The 20,007-nt window shown below is 40.6% G+C and overlaps 1 protein-coding gene across 3 annotated transcripts in view; it reads left to right on the forward strand.

Moving 5' to 3' along the window:
- LOC126470246 (WD and tetratricopeptide repeats protein 1-like) overlaps positions 1-20,007 on the forward strand; it is a 198,250-nt gene that overhangs the window by 171,314 nt on the left and 6,929 nt on the right. Inside the window, exon 15 of one of the 3 annotated variants that reach the window (XM_050097957.1) lies at positions 5,333-5,435. The exons of the other annotated variants lie outside the window; for them this stretch is intronic. Within the exon in view, the coding sequence (XP_049953914.1) occupies positions 5,333-5,416 (84 nt within the window). The 3' untranslated portion in view covers positions 5,417-5,435. The remainder of the gene's footprint in view (positions 1-5,332; positions 5,436-20,007) is intronic. 3 annotated transcript variants of the gene reach the window in all.

The following is a 20,007-nucleotide window of genomic DNA, read 5'->3' on the forward strand; positions in this document are numbered from 1 at the left end:
CTGAGACCCACAAGGAGGCCCCTTTCAGACTCTTGTCAGGTGCCGATAACGTTGTCTCACATGAACATGTGATGTCTTTGTGTCCTTCACAGTAGGCACTCAACATCTGACACTGTTTGCGCTACTTATGTAATGTATCAGGCCTAATAACAGCACTAAAAACCAACAACGCTGATGCACTCTGGTTTTCATTCTATGTGTCACAGAGAATTGCAATTCTAATCATTTACATACCCTTCAGTGGCATGTATGTGTGGAAAGTTACATTGACTCCACCCCAGCTCTGATCTTATGTAGCACGAAAAAGCTGAATGGCAGTTAACATCATGTTGAGCACAAATAATGTACATGTGATCCAAATATCTGCTTTGGATTTCTACTAGTTGCAATTTTAATTCATCCTAAATACAACAAAAACTGTAGTAAAGCTTGTATGGTATTTTGCAGCTCCCTATTGAATATTGAATTTTTTGTACATTGAGATCAAATTTTGCACAATTTATTTTTTCGTCTGTAAGGAGCATCTGTACAAAATTATATTCAGAACGAAGAGGGTCAGGTGGGGATCATTGGCCCACTTAGTGGGGATGACTCATGTTGGACAGATGATCAGGAAAGTTAGGAAAAAGAGCAAGGAACATCAGTGACATGACATACAGCAGCATAATTTGTTTAATGAGAAGGTAACTTGTGTTGCTTGAGGCTTTCCCAACGGACATGTTGTATATATGGTTCTTGGGCGAGACGTTGGATGTCATAGTGAAAACTCCACAATATTTCATCAGCGCAACTGGCCGACATCTTAAGGAGCGACGAACACACTGCTAAGGCATGACTAGAACCCCCTATTTATGCCAGTCTTAGGCAGGAAGTGCGCATCTGTGGAAGGCGCCAAATTCGGTGGCCAATAGTAACAATATCAACCGATAGCTGAAGGACAGCAACGACACCTACAAGATGAAGAATCAAAGACCTCGGCACACATGCAGAGGCTACCGCTGCTGCTCTGCGCTGCCGTCGGTCACCCCAGTGACCTCTGTCAGAAGCCGCAAGCAAAAATGCGCATCCATGAAAGGCATGTGACTATCCTCCCGTTGTCAACAGAATATTTATGTTGCTGGCGAATCGTCATCTGTCGTATGACCAATAGTACTCCTCTCTGCTCGATGCGACTTCAATATGGCCACTGCTGGATTCCAAGCTGTACAGAGCTGAAAGCCCATGTCTGTGTTTTACAAGATTCATTGAGCTCCGTATTTCCAGTGCTTCCTTAATAACACTGTCCCAGTACGAACTCGTCAATGCGAGAATTTTGATGTGTTGATAATAAATAGAATGGCCTGTACTGAGACAATGCTTGGCCACTGCAGACTACTCTGGTTGCTTCAGATGAGTGTAGTGTCTGTGTTCAGTACATCTCTCTTCTACAGTGCGACAAGTTTGTCCGATGTACGACATGCCGCAGCTACAAGGAATCTCGTAAACACCGGGTGTTCTTAGGCCAAGGCTGTCCTTAGATAAGCCCAAGAGAGCTCGTGAGCTTTTGCCGGCGGATGAAAGACACATTTAACTTAATGCCTCTTCAATAATCTTCCTATTTTTGAAGAGACACCGCTGATGTATGGCAAGATGACCATTCCCCTTTGTTCTTTGCCTTCTTCCAGTTCGTCACATTGGGTAACCCGCTTCAGGTGTAAGGCACGGTGGATCTCCCGTTTAGAATATCCATTTTGTTGGAAAGTGCTACGCAGATGGAGTAGCTCATTAGATGAGCTGTCTGAGTCTGATATGGCTGGTGCTCTGTGAACCAACGTCGTAAGTACACCACTTCGTTGCGAAGGACGGTGACAACTGGTGGCCTGTAAGTATACGTCCGTGTGTGTTGGTTTACGGTACACTGCATGACCTAATATGCCATCTTCTTTTCTCTATACCAACACATCCAGGAATGCAAGTTTGCCGTTTTTCTCCATCTCCATAGTGAACTTGATGTTAGGATGAAGTGAGTTAAGATGCTCAGGAAATACGTTCAGCGATGCAGTGAGGCCAGATAACAAAGGTGTTGTCCACATATCGCCAAAAACACGTAGGTTTCAAATCCGATGACTGGCGTGCTCTCTCCTCGAAGTCTTCCATAAAAAGATTAGCCGCAATGGGTTACAAGGGACTACGGATTACGATGGCGTCAGTCTGTTCAAAGTATTGTCCATCGAATAAAAAGTAAATCGAGGTGACCACATGTTGGAATAAGTCTAAAAGTTACCCAACCAGCTTCTCGCTAATGAGCAACGATTCCTGCAATGGTACTTGAGTAAAAAGTGAGACTATGTCAAAACTTACGAGTATATCTGATGGTGCTAGTCGTAAGTTCTTGAGCTGACGAATAAAGTCTTGTGAGTTACAGATATGGTGGTCACACTTTCCTACTAAAGGGCTCAGTTGCGCTGCCAGATGTTTCGTGAGATTATACGTTGGTGCCCCAATATTACTCACAATAGGCCGCAGTGGCACATTGTCCTTGAGAATTTTGGGCAATCCATATAGCCTGGGAGGTACGGGCTCCTGTGTACATAGTCTCTTAGCAACCACATTGGAGATCGTGCTGTTCTGCTGCAAAGAGGTCAGTGGTTTGGTTCCTATGAGAAGATCCTGATATTGTGATTTTACCGACGTATAAGGGAAATGCGACTGTTACCCTCTCCACGTCAATGTATCTGAGCAAGATGCACCAGCTTTTGAACGACTCCGCATATCGCATGCTAAATAAGGACCCCACAGCCAAAATTCAGTGAAAAACTTTGGAGCTCCTCAAGAACAGCACGATCTCTGATGTGGTTGCTGTGAGACTACGTACACAGGCGCCCATACCTCCCAGGCTGTATGGATTGCCCAAAATTCACAAGGATAGTGTGCGACAGTGGCCTATTGTGAGTAATATTGGGGCACCAACGTATAATCTCGCGAAACATCTGGCAGTGCAACTAAGCCCTTTAGTAGGAAAGTGTGACCATCATATCAGTAACTCACAAGACTTTATTCGTCGGCTCAAGAACTTACAACTCGCACCAGAAGATATACTTGTAAGTTTCGACGTAGTCTCACTTTTTACTCGAGTACCATTGCAGGAATCGTTGTTGCTCATTAGCGAGAAGCTGGATGGGGAACTTTTAGACTTATTCCAACATGCGCTCGCCTTGGCGTACTTTTTATTCAATGGACAATACTTTGAACAGACTGGCGCTGTCGTAATGGGTAGTCCCTTGTAACCCATTGTGGTTAATCTTTTTATGGAAGACTTCGAGGAGAGAGCACTCCGAAGACTTCGAGGAGAGAGCACTCCAGTCGTTGGATTTGAAACCTACGTGTTTTTGGTGATATGGAGAAAAATGGCGAACTTGTATTCCTGGATGTGTTGGTACGGAGAAAAGAAGATGACACATTAGGTCATGCAGTGTACCATAAACCAACACACACGGACTTATACCTACAGGCCACCAGTTGTCACCATCCTTCGCAATGAAGTGGCATGCTTAGGACGTTGGTTCACAGAGCACCAGCCATATCAGACTCAGACAGCTCATCTAATGAGCTACTCCATCTGCGTAGCACTTTCCAACAAAATGGATATTCCAAACGGGAAATTCATCATGCCTTACACCTGAAGCGGGTTACCCAACGTGAGGAACTGGAAGAAGGCGAAGAACAAAGGGGAATGGTCATCTTGCCATACATCGGCGGTGTCTCTTCAAAAATAGGAAGATTATAGAAGAGACATAAAGTTAAATGTGTCTTTTGTCCGCCGGCAAAACTCGGAGCTCTCTTGGGCTCATCTAAGGACAGCCTTGGCCTAAGAAGACCTGGCATTTACGAGATTCCTTTTAGCTGCGGCATGTCATACATCAGACAAACTTGTCACACTGTAGAAGAGAGATGTACTGAACACCGACACTACACTCGTCTGAAGTAGCCAGAGAAGTCTGCAGTGGCCAAGCATTGTCTCAGTACAGGCCATTCTATGAGTTATCAACACACCAAAATTCTCGCATCGACGAGTTCATACTGGGACAGTGTTATTAAGGAAGCAGTGGAAATACGTAGCTCGATGAATCTTTGTAAACAGAGACACGGTAAGGAAACAGTGGAAATACGTAGTTTGATGAATCTTTGTAAACAGACACACGGGCTTTCAGCTCAGTACAGCTTGGGATCCAGCAGTGGCCATATTATAGTCGCATCGAGCAGAGAGGAGTACTATTGGTCATACGACGGATGACGATTCGCAGCAACATAAATATTCTGTTGACAACGGGAGGATAGTCACGCGTCTTACGTGGACGCGCATTTTTGCTCGCGGCTTCTGACAGAGGTCGCTGGGGCGGCCGATGGCAGTGCAGAGCAGCAGCGGTAGCCTCCGCGTGTGTGCCGAAGTCTTTGGTTCTTCATCTTGTAGGTGTCATTGCTGTCCTTCCAACTATCGGTTGATATTGTCGCTATTGGCCATCAAATTTGGCGCCTTCCACGCATGCGCACTTCCTACCTAAGACTGGCATAAATAGGGGGCTCTAGTCATTGTGTAGCAGTGTGTTCGTCGCACCTGAAGATGTCGGCCAGTTGCGCTGATGAAATATTGTGGAGTTTTCACTATGACATCCGACATCTTGCCCGAGAACCATATATACAGAAGGTAACTTATCACCTATGAAAGGTTTGTTCAGTAAAATTTAATTATTTTTCTCACTAATGAAACTGTGTGTTGCTAAAGGGGCTTAACTTTGCAGTTTGATGTTTTCCCTTAGTGGAAGTTGTCTTTATTGTTATTTATTCCAGTACTAAGATTAGTGGTATACTTTGGTGAAAGACCACGTTCTTAAACTGTTTTTAAAATTAAATATTTTTTAAAGACTGATCTAGTAGCTCAAGAAATCTTTTGTGGGTGAAATGATGGAGCGGGAACTAACTTTGGTACACCAGTGACAGTTCAATTACTTATGGTCATTTAATGTGCATGTTGAGATTGTTTTTTTGTAAAAAACTGGAAAGAAATGTTTTCCATCATAATGAATTCAACAAATATGAGATGGTAAATATACTGTTCAATTCATTTAACATCAAATATTCTTAATGATAAGGAGAAAATGATTTTAATTAACTTATTAGACCTGGTATAAAAATAATTCCACCTGATAACATGATGGTTGTGGAAGGATTATCAGCTATACTATTGTCCATTAAAACTGCAATACACGGGAAAATAGCAAATAACAAAAGTTTACATTTTGTATGTATGCAGTTTAGTAGGAAGCATGAATGATTAAAATTTTGGGTGATATAGGGGTATACAGGGTGGAACACTTTGTATGAAGAGCTGCATCCCCTGTCGGCAGCAATGGCTCTAACCTGGATGGGCCTCCGTTAAAACTGAGCTTGGATGACAGGTACGAGTATGTCATTCCGTGTTGCTTCAACTCTATGCTAGAGGTCATCAGTTGTACTGATGAATGGTTGTGTGCCAGTCTTTTGGCAACCCACGATGAGATATTTTCAATGGGTGAGAGATCTGGAGAATTTGCTGGCGAGGACAACAGTCAAATATCCTCCGTATTGAGGTAGGTCAGGAGAGCATGTGCAACCCACAATCTAGCATTATCTCATTGAAGGATAATGTCACAGAGACAACATAAGTAGGCAACAGCCATGGACTTTAAAACATTTTAGATATAATATTTAATCTCCAAATTACTATTTAAGTGAACCAGAGGTGATCATGTTACGTACACGTTGGCACCACATACCACTGCAGAAGGTGTTAGGCCTGTTATTACAATGACAAATCCAATCTGGCAATGTTCAGTCTCCTCGGAGCCTCCACACATGGATATATCCAACATGAAGCTGTACACAGAACTGGAACTGCTCTGTAAAGACTGTATTATTCAGCGCACCACTGTCGGCATGCCTCTGTCTGCTGCTGTGTCGAGGGAAGTCACAACAATAACCACTCTGCTGATCATCCATGCTGCTCCAGATAACGTCACACTGCCCATGTGGACACTTGTCACACTGCAAAGAAGCCCATTATATGACTTGAGGACTGTAGGATCCTTCGTGGCTGAACAAGCAATAAGTCTGTTCTCTTTGACTCTTAATGTGTGGGATCACAACATACTCGGACAACTTCACAACTAGGTCCTCCATGGAAGGTTGCCGATTTGATTAAAATCTTTCCTTACAGAGCAGTCATTGAATAGGAGACGTGCTCTCACACAGTTTTGCACAGGAAATTGGTGGCCATTCAGGCAGCATTTTAAGTTTTACCCTCCTCTCCATGGTTACAAAAAGCATAACTGGCATGGTGAAGAGACCAGTAAAGACTTCACTGTGCTGATAATTAGATTATTTACTACTACTACTACTACTCCTATCTTTTATCCAGAGATTATCAATTACACAATATTAGTGAACTGGAACTGCATTTTAACAGCACCATTTTCCATTTTAATCATCATCTCATATTTGATCAAAGGCTCACATGGCTATATTTGTGGAATACTAGAATAGGAGCCCTTAAAGCTCTAGATGTTTCAAAGTGAATCTGTGGAAAGGCATGGTATACAGACAGGTCTTGTCTACAGCAATTTTAGAAAGCGTTCACATGGTCCTGTCTAGAGTGTGAGTGTACCATTCATGATTCAGCCAAAAGTAAATTTGCCTAAAATGTTTATATTAGTCAGCACTCACACAATTTTTATTTATCAGACTGGCAAGGGGAGCTTTCAGAACAAGCCCTATTTGTAGCCTTTGTGCCAAAGCTAGTTAGCAACCACACACTATAGTATAGCAGCTGCTAATGTTACAGCACACCATTAAAAGGAAATTTGTCAAAGAGGCTTCAGTGTCCATCATCATTGCTCACACTCTGGCAGAGTGCCTATTCTAGAACTGCCCACAAGTCACAAAGCTATTAGGGATGTGGCCAAAACAACTTGTAACAGGGAACAACAAGTGCCCAGTGTTGGAGCAAGCAGTCACCTCGGCTGATACAGAGACCCAGGATAAAATTTTAAGTTACCTGTGTAGATATAGTTGAATACGTTAGATTTCATGTATAAGCTCATATTACTTTGTGTTTAATTTATTAGAGGAAAACAGGTGGGTAGTTCTTGACAGCTAAGCAGCTGGTGCGTAGAAAACAAACTAATGATAGCAGTGCACAGTACAGTTTATGTTACTAAAAGGAACATTATCAAGAATGAGAAATCCCACAGTCAGAATAAATTACCAGCCTATGAAAAGAAAATAAGTGTATAAAGCAAAACTTTCATGCACATATAGAAATCATGTGCCAGAGAGGCACTAAAATCCAAAATACAGTAGCAACAATTGGCTAAAGAAGTTTTCATCTGCCACAAAGTGCAATAAAAAGTACCACAACACAATCTTACTTGCTGTTAGGAGCTTGTGCTCATAGAGCCAGAAAGGTAAAAACAGCACAGGCTGTATGGTAAGCACAGAGAAGTGTTCTCTGGCATCTGGCAGGCACATGTAGAACAACACTGAGGTGCTGCTGATGGTATTAGGCTTGCTACCTCTAGACCTAGCAGTAGGAAAGAGGTGCACAATAGTGCCTCAAAAAGTGTGAACATGACAAGGTAAAGGAGATACTGGGCACAAGAACTGTAATGAGTAAGGGAAAAAAAGGCATGGATTGATTGAGAATGGCAAGAAATCTGGTACAGGACAGAAACAGGGAGGACAACCTACCAGCTCCTTTCTAACATACAAGAAAGAACAAGAATGACATACTTCCTTCCGACCAAGGTATCTGTACACTACCTGTCTGAACATTGTCAGTATCCCAGCTACTTACTAAAAATACAACACCACACCACAGATATTGGTACACTGTTGTCCAAAATTAAAGCAACAAACTGCTATTTCCCTTTCGCTAATTTACAGTATAATCATACAAACTGTCAACAAATGTTTGTATGATCATCTTTTGCACGGAAGATGGCATTCCGGTAAACAGACAACTATGCCAATGGTAAAATCAGGGTTCTGTCAAACGGGGTAGTGTTTGTTGGGTAGTTCCACTTCCACAATCGCTGTGTACACAGCCGCAGACGGTTCAGTATGGCATAGAGAAGACGCTTACCAGATTCTCTGCAGTGCAGGGCCATAAAAAGAATGGAAGCAGGGCAGTCACAAACTGATGTGGTCTGATAGCTTAATGTGAATCATTCTTTTGTTTTTTGGATGTGTCAACAGTTTAGAGAGACCAAAACTGTATGCTGAATACCAGAGCAGGGCCAACCATGTGTGACGTCAGAAATTGACAACAGTTATTTGACTGTAAGCGCACAATGGAACTGCCGTAGTATTGCACGGCAACTGGCATCTGATCTCACTGCATCCACTGGACATGTTGTATGAAGGCAAACGGGTACAGAAGGCTTCAGTAGAGTGACCTTAATTGTTGGAGATCTGCTGTATGTGAGATCTGCTGTATGTGTACCTCTGACACATCTTCACATAAGGGAATATCTAGAATGCAGTCATCAACATGCCTCCTGGACAGTTGAACGGTAGGCTAATGTTCTTTTCACAGTGAGTCTCGATTTGGTCTGGAGAGTGATTCTCGATAGATCTGCATCTGGAGGGAATGTGGAACACAATTTTCGGACCCAAACATTGTGGAAAGAGAGCAGTATCGAGGAGGATCCCTAATGGTGTGGGCAGGGAATCTGTTGACCACACGAACACCTGTTCATGAAATTGTATGGGTGAATCAGCAAGGTCTAACTGCTGTCAGGTTTCATGCCGAGATATTGGGACCTCATGTGTGGTTGCTGCAAGGTGCTGTGGCCCCAGACTTTGTATTGATGGATGATAATGATCAGTCTCATAGAGCACGGATTTTTGATGTTCTCTTGGAATTGGAAGATATTGCACACATGGCATGGCTTGCATGCTCTCCTGACTTGAATCCCATAGAGCATGCCTGGGATGCACTTGGGAGACGTGTTGCATCACGTCAGCATCCACCAACCACTCTCCAAGCTTTGTGAGAAGCTCTGCAGGAACAATGGGTGTTTTGGCGTCAATGTGAGATTGATGACATCATTTACAGCATTCCCTGCCATCAGGCCTATTTTGTTGCCAGAAGAACTCATACCCTATACTGACCACATTAACCAGTTGTGGAAGTGTGTGTGCAAATCCATTAAGGTGGAAAAAAGAAAGGACAGTTTTGTGTATCGTTATGCATGTTGCAGTTGTTTACGTTTTGTATTATTTACATTATTTCTACTTTACTATGACCTGTTCATACTGTTTTTGTGGCAAAATAAATGCAGCCTTGCAAACTATCCATTTGTTACTTTAATTTTGGACACCAGTGTAAATGTAGAGCAGTCGACACCACAGATCACCTTATCTGGGAATGTGCCATTAGACAAGGCGTTACAGACTAGGACAGGAACACATTTGAAAATGCAACTGTTTATAATAAGGAATGAGGAAATGTGGCATAAACTGAATTCACTAACAGCTAAGTTATCAGCTTATGAACTACAAGCCTACATGGTCGAGAGACAGACAGACAAGAGGCTATACATCATGATAACGAGGCGTGCCATGGCAGAACATCCACCTACACCCACCTTCTGGAAGCAGTCAGAAGATGAGCCTCATGGAGGACCAGGAAGGATTTCCTGAGAGGCTGACAACCATCTCCCAATCTCTACAACTTCGCTGGCACAGCAGTGCAGTTCCTGTGAATCCTGAGTTGCATTTCAAAGCAGTGGGGGCTAACCATCCAGACAATGAGAAATACAGTTTGCTTCTGATACCAAGTATAGTAGTTTAATGTAGTGTAGTTTGTGTAGTGTAGTGTAGCTTAGCGTAGTGCTGTGTAGTGTAGTGTAGTGTTGTGTTGTATAGTAGTGTAGTCCATAATTATAAAATACAAAATTTGTAATCACCAATGCTGCATAGTCTAATAGACCAGTAGTGTGTGCCTTATGTATTCCAGATGAACGGATATCTGTACGCCAGATGGCCAAATGGTAATATGTAGACTTTTTTATTTTTTAATTTTTTTTAGTATTATTATTAATTTTTATGTAGATATTCTGTGTAGATGTTTTCCTCACTTAAACAGCATAATGCTTAGTTTTTACTAACACTTGTGAAATTATGTTAAATATTATGTGCTATATTCTTACCAAATAATGTTCAACATTTGGTCTGTCATTTTATATAGATGACAGACTAAAAGAAAATAGCAAATAAATAATAATAATTACTATTATTAGTGTTTTAAATGAGCACTGTAATGACATAGTGATGTACACAGTTGGCTTTATGGGGACTAACTGGCTCTTCAGTTGATTTCCCAGACAACACCCTATTGAGTCTTCTACCAGCATCATTGATGCTGAGTTATATTCAGTCTTCATGGTTCTCAAGCAGATTAAATGTGGTCATATGAATAGTTTCTTCATCTCGTCCGACACTCAGTGTGTCTTGCAGCAACTATTTCTAGTAGAGAATCTTGTCCAAACCAACATTATGCACTATTTTCTCTGAAGAAGTGGATTTAACAGGTGTCATTTTTTTGGGTGCAGGCACTTTGGAATTCACAGTAATAATATTGCAGACACAGCAGCCAAGTAGGTTTGTGTTGAGAATTCAGTAGCATTATGTGAGTTCTCTGGTGAAAAGAACAGTCATGGGTATGTGGGAAAGAGAGTGGCTGTAAGCAAGTGAAAAACTTAAGAATGATTAACTGACCGATCCATATGGCATACTTCTATACAGTCCCTCAGATGGAGGAAGATAATTTTAGCTTGGCTTCATACAAGACATTGCCTTTTAACTCATGGCTACCTATTGTGTCATGAAGAGCTGTCAGAATGTGAGGACATGCGCTTGAGCATGCGGGATGACACACACACACACACACACACACACACACACACACACACACACACACACAGAGAGAGAGAGAGAGAGAGAGAGAGAGAGAGAGAGAGAGAGGGAGAGAGAGAGAGAGAGAGAGATGCATATTTCTATATTTTACATTCATATACTTATTATTTTTAAATTATAATTTTACTTACTAAAAATTAAGCTTTTGTATGTTTTAGGCTCATTTTATACCCAAGAGAGTATTGATTCAGGCAATTTTGGCATTTTTGGGGGCTACAGGAGTTGGCTGTTCCCACAAGTTTTACCTGGAGGGATGGCTCCATGCAGCCTCGAAAATGGTGACATTGTCACACATTCTCAAAAAAGCCTGCCGATGTATTTTCGCAATGTGCACCATAACATTAATTTTTTATAAGGGAAGACTTCTATGCTAAGTTCACGAACTACATACATTCAGCAAACAGTCCACGGGTGTACTGCCGGTCCATAGTGTCCAATTGGCACAATATTTCAGCACTCGGATATGTGGCCATCATCAGGTGCATTGACGAACTGAGCCCCTGAGGGTGCACAACCAACTCATATTCCCTTCCATCACAACCTAGTCCTCCCACAGTCCATGGCCAAGAGTGGGTGTTGGCAATCACAGAGACACTTGTGTCGGCATCTGTGGTAGCATCAGTGTAGTTGCTCTGTCCACCTTGGTTGCCAGATTGTTATTTTTCCTGAGCATCTTCTTAATTAGACTCAGTGCTGCTTTCCAAGCCTTGCTGAGGTTATAGCCACAATTCCTGTTGCTAATTATCCCCGATAGAAAATTTCGATAGCATCTGTAATGACACTGTCTCAATATTTGGAAGTCAGCACTAAAATCCTGGTACATTTATATTCCATCACATGATTCTCTGACAGTCAGTGCTCTGTGAGTACCAACTTGTTGGGGTTCATTATTTGAGTGTGTCTCTGGTGTCCTCAGCATCGATCTCATTGGTATGCATTGTTTGTCCAATATTTATCATGTCACATTCGCATGGAATCTGATACACTGAGGTGACAAAAGTTGTGGGGTAGCGATGTTCACATCAACAGATGGTGGTAGTATCGTGTACACAAGACGTAAAAGGGCAGTGCTTTGGTGCATTTGTCATTTGTGCTCAGGTAATACATGTGATAAGCTTTCCGACATGATTATGGCAGCACGATGGGAATTACCAGAGCTTGAACTCCGAATGTTATTTGGAGCTACATGCCTGGGACATTTCATTTCGGAGATTGTTAGGGAATTCAATACTCAAAGATCCACAGCATCAAGAGTGAGCCAAGAATACCAAATTTCAGGCATTACCTCTCACCACAGACAACACAGTGATTAACGGCCTTCACTAAATGCCTGAGAACAGCAGCATTTGTGTAGAGTTGTCAGTACTAACATACAAGCAATACCTGCTTGAAATAACCACAGAAATAAATGTGAGTCATACGACGAACATATTGATTAGGACATTGTCACAAAATTTGGTGTTGGTGGGCTTTGGCAACAAACGACTGACACGAGTGCCTTTGCTAACAGAATGACATTGCCTGCAGTGTCTCTCCTGCACTCATGACCATATTGGTAGGACCCTAGATGACTTGAAATCTGTGGCCTGATCAGATAAGTCGTGATCACAGTTGGTAAGAGCTGGTGGTAGGATTAGTGTGTGGTGCAGGCCCCATAAAGGCATGGACCTAAGTTGTTAACAACGCACTGTGCAAGCTGGTGGTGGCTCGATAATGGTGTGGGCTGTGTTTGTATGGAATGGATTGGGCCCACTGATCCAACTGAACTGATGATTGAGTGGAAATGGGTGAGTTCAGCTACTTGGGGACCGTTTGCAGTAAATCATGAACATCGTGTTCCCAAACAACAAGGAATTTTTATGAATGACAATTGCCATGTCACCAGGCCACAAACATTCATAATTGGTTTGAAGAATGTGCTGAACAATTCACATGGCTCATTATTTTTGCAGTGGACTTCCAATGACTTGTGGAGTCCATGCTACGTCGAGTTGCTGCACTACACTGTGCAAAAGGAGGTCTGACACAATATGAGGTATTCCATGACTTTAGTTGCCTCAGTGTGTACCCTGGCCTTCTGCAAACTGAGGTTGTCTTTCACACTCCCCATTCATTCATTCATATACAGAAGGGCAGTAATAAGCCTGCTATTGAGATCTCTAAAACGATCATTTTTGTCATAATCTCTACATATGTAGCACATTAAAGCATGAAATAAAAAAATCGCCTAAAGCAGACTCAAAACACATAGCAAGACAGATGCATTCCAGCCTTTTATCAAATTAACTGAGCTTCTTACACAATATACATGTTTTCCTAATATCAGAGCACTCTTACAACTGTTTTGTCTTTCACTCCATCTTTCCAGAGGAAGAAACTTCACTGTGATGTCATATGCTAGAAAACAACATATGCAGATACACATTAATATCATTGATGTCACAGTGCAGCTTTTTTATTTTTTTTTTATTTTTTTATTTACTGTAGGACCAAATTGAGGAGCAAATCTCAAAGGTCATGGAACGTGTCAGTACATGAAATTACAACATAAAAGTAATAACAGATAAAATAAAGTGTTTATTAACCGAAAGAAAGTCAAGCCATAAGTTTTTAAGTAAACACAGTCAACAATATAACATAAGTCAGCTTAATTTTTCAAGGAACTCCTCAACAGAATAGAAGGAGTGACCTATGAGGAAACTCTCCAGTTTTGATTTGAAAGCATGTGGATTGCTGCTAAGATTTTTCAATTCTTATGGTAGATTATTGAAAATGGATACAGCAGTATACTGCACACCTTTCTGCACAAAAGTTAAGGAAGTGTGATCCAAATGTAAACTGGATTTCTGCCGAGTATTAACTGAGTGAAAGCTGCTAATTCTTGGTAGTCTGGGTATTTTGACATTGCCCTCTATATAAACTGCCTGTTTCTGAGCCAAAAATATCCATTTAGAATGGGAAGTGTTACTCCAAAATATGTATCATATGACATAAGTGAATGAAAATAAGCAAAGTAGACTAATTTTTGTGTCAAACAATCATTTACTTCAAATATTGTTTGAATAGTAAAAATGGCAGCATGAAGTATTTGAACAAGATACTGAACGTGGGCTTTCGACAGAATTTTACTATCTATCTGAACACCTAGAAATTCAAACTGTTCAGTTTCACTAACCGTATGTCCGTTCTGTGAAGTTAAAACAGTGGGTTTTGTTCAATTGTGTGTTAAAAACTGTAAAAACTGAGTCTTACTGTGATTTAGGGTTAGTTTATTTTCTACAAGCCATGAACTTATGTCATGCTATTTGAAACAGAGCCAGTGTTACACATAACATTCTTTACTACCATGTTAGTGTCATCAGCAAACGGAAATATTTTAGAATTCCCCATAATACTAGAGGGCATATTATTTATATATAACGAACAGGAGTGGCCCCAAAACTGATCCCTGGGGCACCCCCCATTTGACCGTACTCCACTCAGGCCCCACATCACAGCCATTCTCATCACTGTGATCGACATTTTGCTGTCTGTTGTTAAAGTAAGAAGTGAACCAATTGCGAGCTGCTCTCCATATTCCGTAATGGTCCAACTTCTGGAGCAATATTTTGTGATCAACCCAATCAAACACCTTAGTTAAATCAAAAAATGAGCCTAGCATTCGAAACATTTTGTTTAATCCATCCAGTACCTTACGGAGAAAAGAGAATATAGCATTTTCAGTTGTTAAATGACTTCTAAAGCTGAACTGTACATTTGATAGCAATTGTATGATATAAAATGGTCAATTATACTTAAATACACAGCCTTTTCAATAACTTTAGCAAACACTGATGGCATAAAAATAGGTCTAAAATTGTCTACATTATCCCTTTCTCCCTTTTTACAAAGTGGCTTCACTACTGAATGCTTTAATCACTCAGGAAACTGACCATTCTTAAAGGAAAAATTACAAATATGGCTAAGTACAGGGCTAACATGTGCAGCACAGTACTTTAATATTCTGCTAGTCATGCCATCATATCCATGAGAGTCCTTAGTCTTCAGTGATTTAATTATTGACTCAATCTCCACCTTGTCAGTATCACAGAGTATTATTTCAGACATTAATCTCGAAAACGCATTTTCCAAGAGAGTTTTATGATTCCCTGTAGAAACTTACGTTTTTATTTAATTCACCAGCAATGCTCTGAACATGATTGTTAAGTACTGTATGATACGTGTTATATTTGTCATCTACGTTATTGGCACTATAAATATCCTGTGACTCTTGTTCCTTCACAAGGTTTAAAAAACTCTCTATTGCCATTGGATTAGCTTTCCTACATAGTTTGTCATTATATGTGACATTTGTTTGAATACAAAAGCCTTTTAGTGTTAAAATTTGTGCATCATGGTCTGAAAGGCCATTCACCCTTTAACTAACAGAATGCTCATCTAGTAGTGAGGAATGAATAAAAATATTGTCTATGGCTGTGCTACTGTTCCCTTGCACCCTGGTTGGGAAAAACACAATCTACATGAGATCATATGAGTTTAGGAGGTCTGCTAACATCCTTGTTCTTGCACAGTCGTATACAAAATTAATATTGAAGTCACCACACACAACTAATTTCAGGTACTTCCTATAAAGTGAACCAAGAACCCTCTCTAGCTTGAGCAGAAATGCTCTGAAGCAGAGTTAGGAGACCTATAAATGACAACGACAATTAGAAGTTTAGTTTCACTAAATTCAACTGCCCCTGCACAACATTCAAATATCTGTTCAATGCAGTGCTGTGATACATTTACGGAGTCAAATGGAATACTGTTTTTTACGTACATGGCCACTCCCCCAGCCCGCAAGGAACTCCTTAAAAAAAGCCAGCTCTTTAAGCAGTCAGCTGACTCCAAAAGATAAAGCTGTGCTTCAAATTGTACATTGCTTAATAAAATAAGCTATTACAAATATAGCAGACAGATTTTATCATTGGATCCATTTTTCTGTAATCCATGTAAAATTGCGAGTTTCATTTTGAACACTTATCTTCGCCCTTAAAATTATATGCATATTTCTGTTTGGTATATCATTAATTAACTGGCATCAACAGTTGAATCAATAATGTCTCACTTGGATAAGCTCTTTATCTGAGACCAGGGATCATTTAACAAAGCAGTTCAAATACTGTCTGAAATTGCCCAAATATACTGGGTAGAACAGAGAACCAACTTTTGGGCATGGCTACAATACTGCTCAATCGTTGCTATTGAGACAGATTTGGTGGTGTGGTTAGGACTAGGGACATATTAAAAACTGATAGTTCTCCATAAGTTTTTTTTAAATGCATAGTGACCAGTGATAGTGAACCAGAATGATTGGTAATTCATTCCTTCAACATGACAGTCTGCGGAACTAAGCCCCTTATTGTTATTAATGTGCAAACGAAAGCTGTAGGTGCTGTGGCCCAACACATGTGTTTTAAAGGAACAATTACATAACTTTTAATTCACATTAGTCTTCAATGAAACTTTTTCCTTGGTTTTGAATACATCTAGTATTAGCTTAATGTAGTATACCTGCAACTTCAAACAAACCTATATTACTTCTTTAGACATTTTTACAATGACTTCATGGGATTTTTCTTACACATGGTCTGTAATAAAGATATCTGTGTCCCATAACTTCACATCGTGATCGACTTTCCGACAATACCTGCTGTTCTCTCTCTCTCTCTCTCTCTCTCTCTCTCTCTCTCTCTCTCTCTCTCTCTCTCTCTCTGCCTTCTCTAAACTTATTTCTTTCTTCACAAGGCACAGAAATATTTGTGCTCTCATTCCTACATAATTGTACCCATATTTTACAGTTTCACCTCTACTAATAACTTTTTCATTAAATTCAACTGTACCATGGATCAAATTCACTTTATATTCCACTCAGTCTATTTTTTCCCGGTATTTTCTCAGTCGGTCAGTCCTCAGTGTAATATTAACATACAAATTAGGTATAACTAGAAATTCATGGTCTATTTGAATGATGCTCATTTCTCTTCTTGTATTGAACTGGGTACATTCTATCATTTCACACATGTTCAGTATCTTGTATTCCCTGTGGTTTGCCTGTTGTGTCCATGTTCTGATGTTTCATTTCCCTTACTTCCCCACTGATTTTCAGGTGTGTTTTTCAGTTTTATCATGCTTTTTGTGCTCTAGCAATCTTTCATTATTATTGCAGTCTCATTTGTCAAGCTGCCCTTCTATAGGTACTTATCCAAAACACTTGGAATACCTTCTGTGGGTAAAATTGAATCATTGGTAATCATTCCATTGCATGCTTGTCTTTCTCCACAGCTGCAGCTTTTAAATTTGCATCTTGCTTCTTTTTTTACAGACTTCCCATTTTAAGACCATATTAATACGTTTTTCTCTGTATATACAAGGTGTACAACTTTGCTTCCGCCGTTTTTTGCCCAAAATTTGAGGCTTTAATGAAACAAATTGGTTACACATGTATCATTCAAAGTATTTTCCATCGCTCGACAGTAATTTCTCCTATCTTTCAGGCAGTGCACGAATCCTGCGTCAAAAAAATTGTTCATCTTTTGAAGTGATCCATGAATCGATCCAATTTGTGACTTTCTTCATGAGATCGGAAATGTTGGTCAGCCAGGCCATGCGCCATTGATCTAAACTGGTGATAGTGAGAGGGAGCAGTGTCTGGAGAATATGGTGGGTGGAGTAGGACTTCCCATTTTAAAGTTTCCGTGTATGTTTTGATCTCTTTTGCAACATGGGGTCGAGCATTGTCATGCTGCAAAATCGTTTTGTCGTGCCTCTTGCTGTATTGCGGTCATTTGTATTTTAGTGCTATGCTCAAACACATTAATTGCATTTGATAACGAGCACCTGTGATTGTTTCACTTGGTTTTAAAACCTCGTGGTACATGACGCTGAGCTGGTCGCACCAAATGCAGAGCATGATCTTGGAGCCACGAATATTTGGTTTGGCTGTTGATGTGGAAGCATGGCTGGGATATCCCCATATTTTTTGCATTTAGGGTTACCATAATGAACCCATTTTTTGTTCCCAGTCACAATGCGAAATAGAAATCCCTTCCATTTTTGCCTCTGAAGCAACTGTTCTCAAACACACAAATACCGTTCAATGTCTCTTGGTTTCAGCTCACACAGGACCCAACTTCCTTCTTTCTGAATCATGCCCATAGCTTTGAGAGCATTCGAAGAGACTCAGCTGCTGTTTTCTTCATACTGAAACAAAATACTAACAGCTCCCACAAATGACGAGAATTAGGCTTGTAAACTGACATTTTCAATCGAGAACAACTTTATGATGCATACACAAATCAACTAATGTTTGAATGAGGTTATATTGACCAAGATCCTAGCTAACTGCCTGACATCTGTGATCTGTTTCTTTCGACCACTATTGACCGTTGTCACCACCCATCAGCAAACGGCGGAAGCAAAGTAGTACACCTGCAGGACTGCATGCATGTATTACAAAACAAAATATTCTTCCTTCACTTCATCATTTTCTTCCCCACAGTCATATCCATTGTTTCAAGTGAAGAGGATCTATTTTACACTCCCCAAAGTGCCAGCAACTTGTTGACCAGATATTTTAACACTCTTTCTATTGATTTACGTACAACTGTACACTTTGTATACATCGTTAATTTGTTGTATTTACTCATGACTGCCAACTTCTCGTCCTAATCATTTATTATATCAGTTTCCCATCTAGTGGCTAGCATTGCTGCCTCCAGATCATGGGGTACCGCGTTCGATTCCCTGCCGGGTGGGGGATTTTTCTCTGCCTGGGGACTGAGTGTTTGTGTTGTTCTCATCATTTCTTCTTCTTCTTCTTCTTCTTCTTCTTCATCATCATCATCATCATCATCATCATCATCATCATCATCATCATCATCATTCGTGACAGTAGCTAGATTGGAGTGTGTAAAAATTGGGACTTCATATGGGCACTGATGACGGCACAGTTGAAGCCCCTGGCTAGATTGGATTGTGTAAAAATTGGACTGTGAAAAAATTGGGACTTCATATGGGCACTGATGACCGCACAGTTGAGGCCTCCCCCTCCCAACCTAACTATCATCATCATCATGTTTCCCATACTTGATAATTGGTTAGAAATTACCTGGTAATTATTCTCCAGTACCGTGAAACGATGTCATTCTCCATGAGTGAGTGACGGGCACTGTTGACTGTCAGGTGGAGAACCCATGTTTGAAAACTGGTTCTGTTAGTGATTTTTCCTTGGTTGGAGGAGTGGAACAGGGTGCACTCAATCTTGTAATTCCAATTGAGGAGCTACTTGACCGAGTAGTAACTCACAAAAACTGACATTGGATGGGATAGTTGTGTGCTGACCCCATGTCCCTCCGTACTGCACCCAGTGATACCATTGGCTGAGAATGACGTGGTGGTTGGTCAGTACTGATGGGCCTGTCAGGACTTGTGGATGGAAATTACCTTTACTCTGAAATAATCATTGCTGAATGATACGAAGCCGTCTCTTAACCTTAAGTCTTGAGAACTGTCTTGAAATATTTGAACATTCATGGATTTAGACCAGCTTTTAATATTAAGGCTTCAGTTCTTTGTTGACAGTTGCAACGGAGGGTCATATTTTGCTTTCTTCCTCACAGTGTCGTGCTACATATTAACAATGACAGTTGTGTGAAGCATATACCATGTGAAACACAATACACGGTTGGTATCAAAGTCTTTTGGTATTACATTCCAATGACAAGAGTTAGACGAATGTTCCTACGAGGATTTCTCATAGACTTGAGGTTATCATATGATGGGATGGAATTGTGGAAGATGATGGTAATGCAGAAAATTTCAGGTGTGGCAAGAGTTTATAACTCACTGAATTGTTTACGAAACTGTAAAGCCTAGCTGAAGTAGTAACAGTCACTAATAAATGGCATGGCAACCAAAAACAGTCACGTGGGCTATGGAAACAAGTGAAATAAAACAATGGAAACTCCAGAT

Source organism: Schistocerca serialis, chromosome 3 (assembly GCF_023864345.2).
Source record: "Schistocerca serialis cubense isolate TAMUIC-IGC-003099 chromosome 3, iqSchSeri2.2, whole genome shotgun sequence".
NCBI lineage: Eukaryota > Metazoa > Arthropoda > Insecta > Orthoptera > Acrididae > Schistocerca > Schistocerca serialis.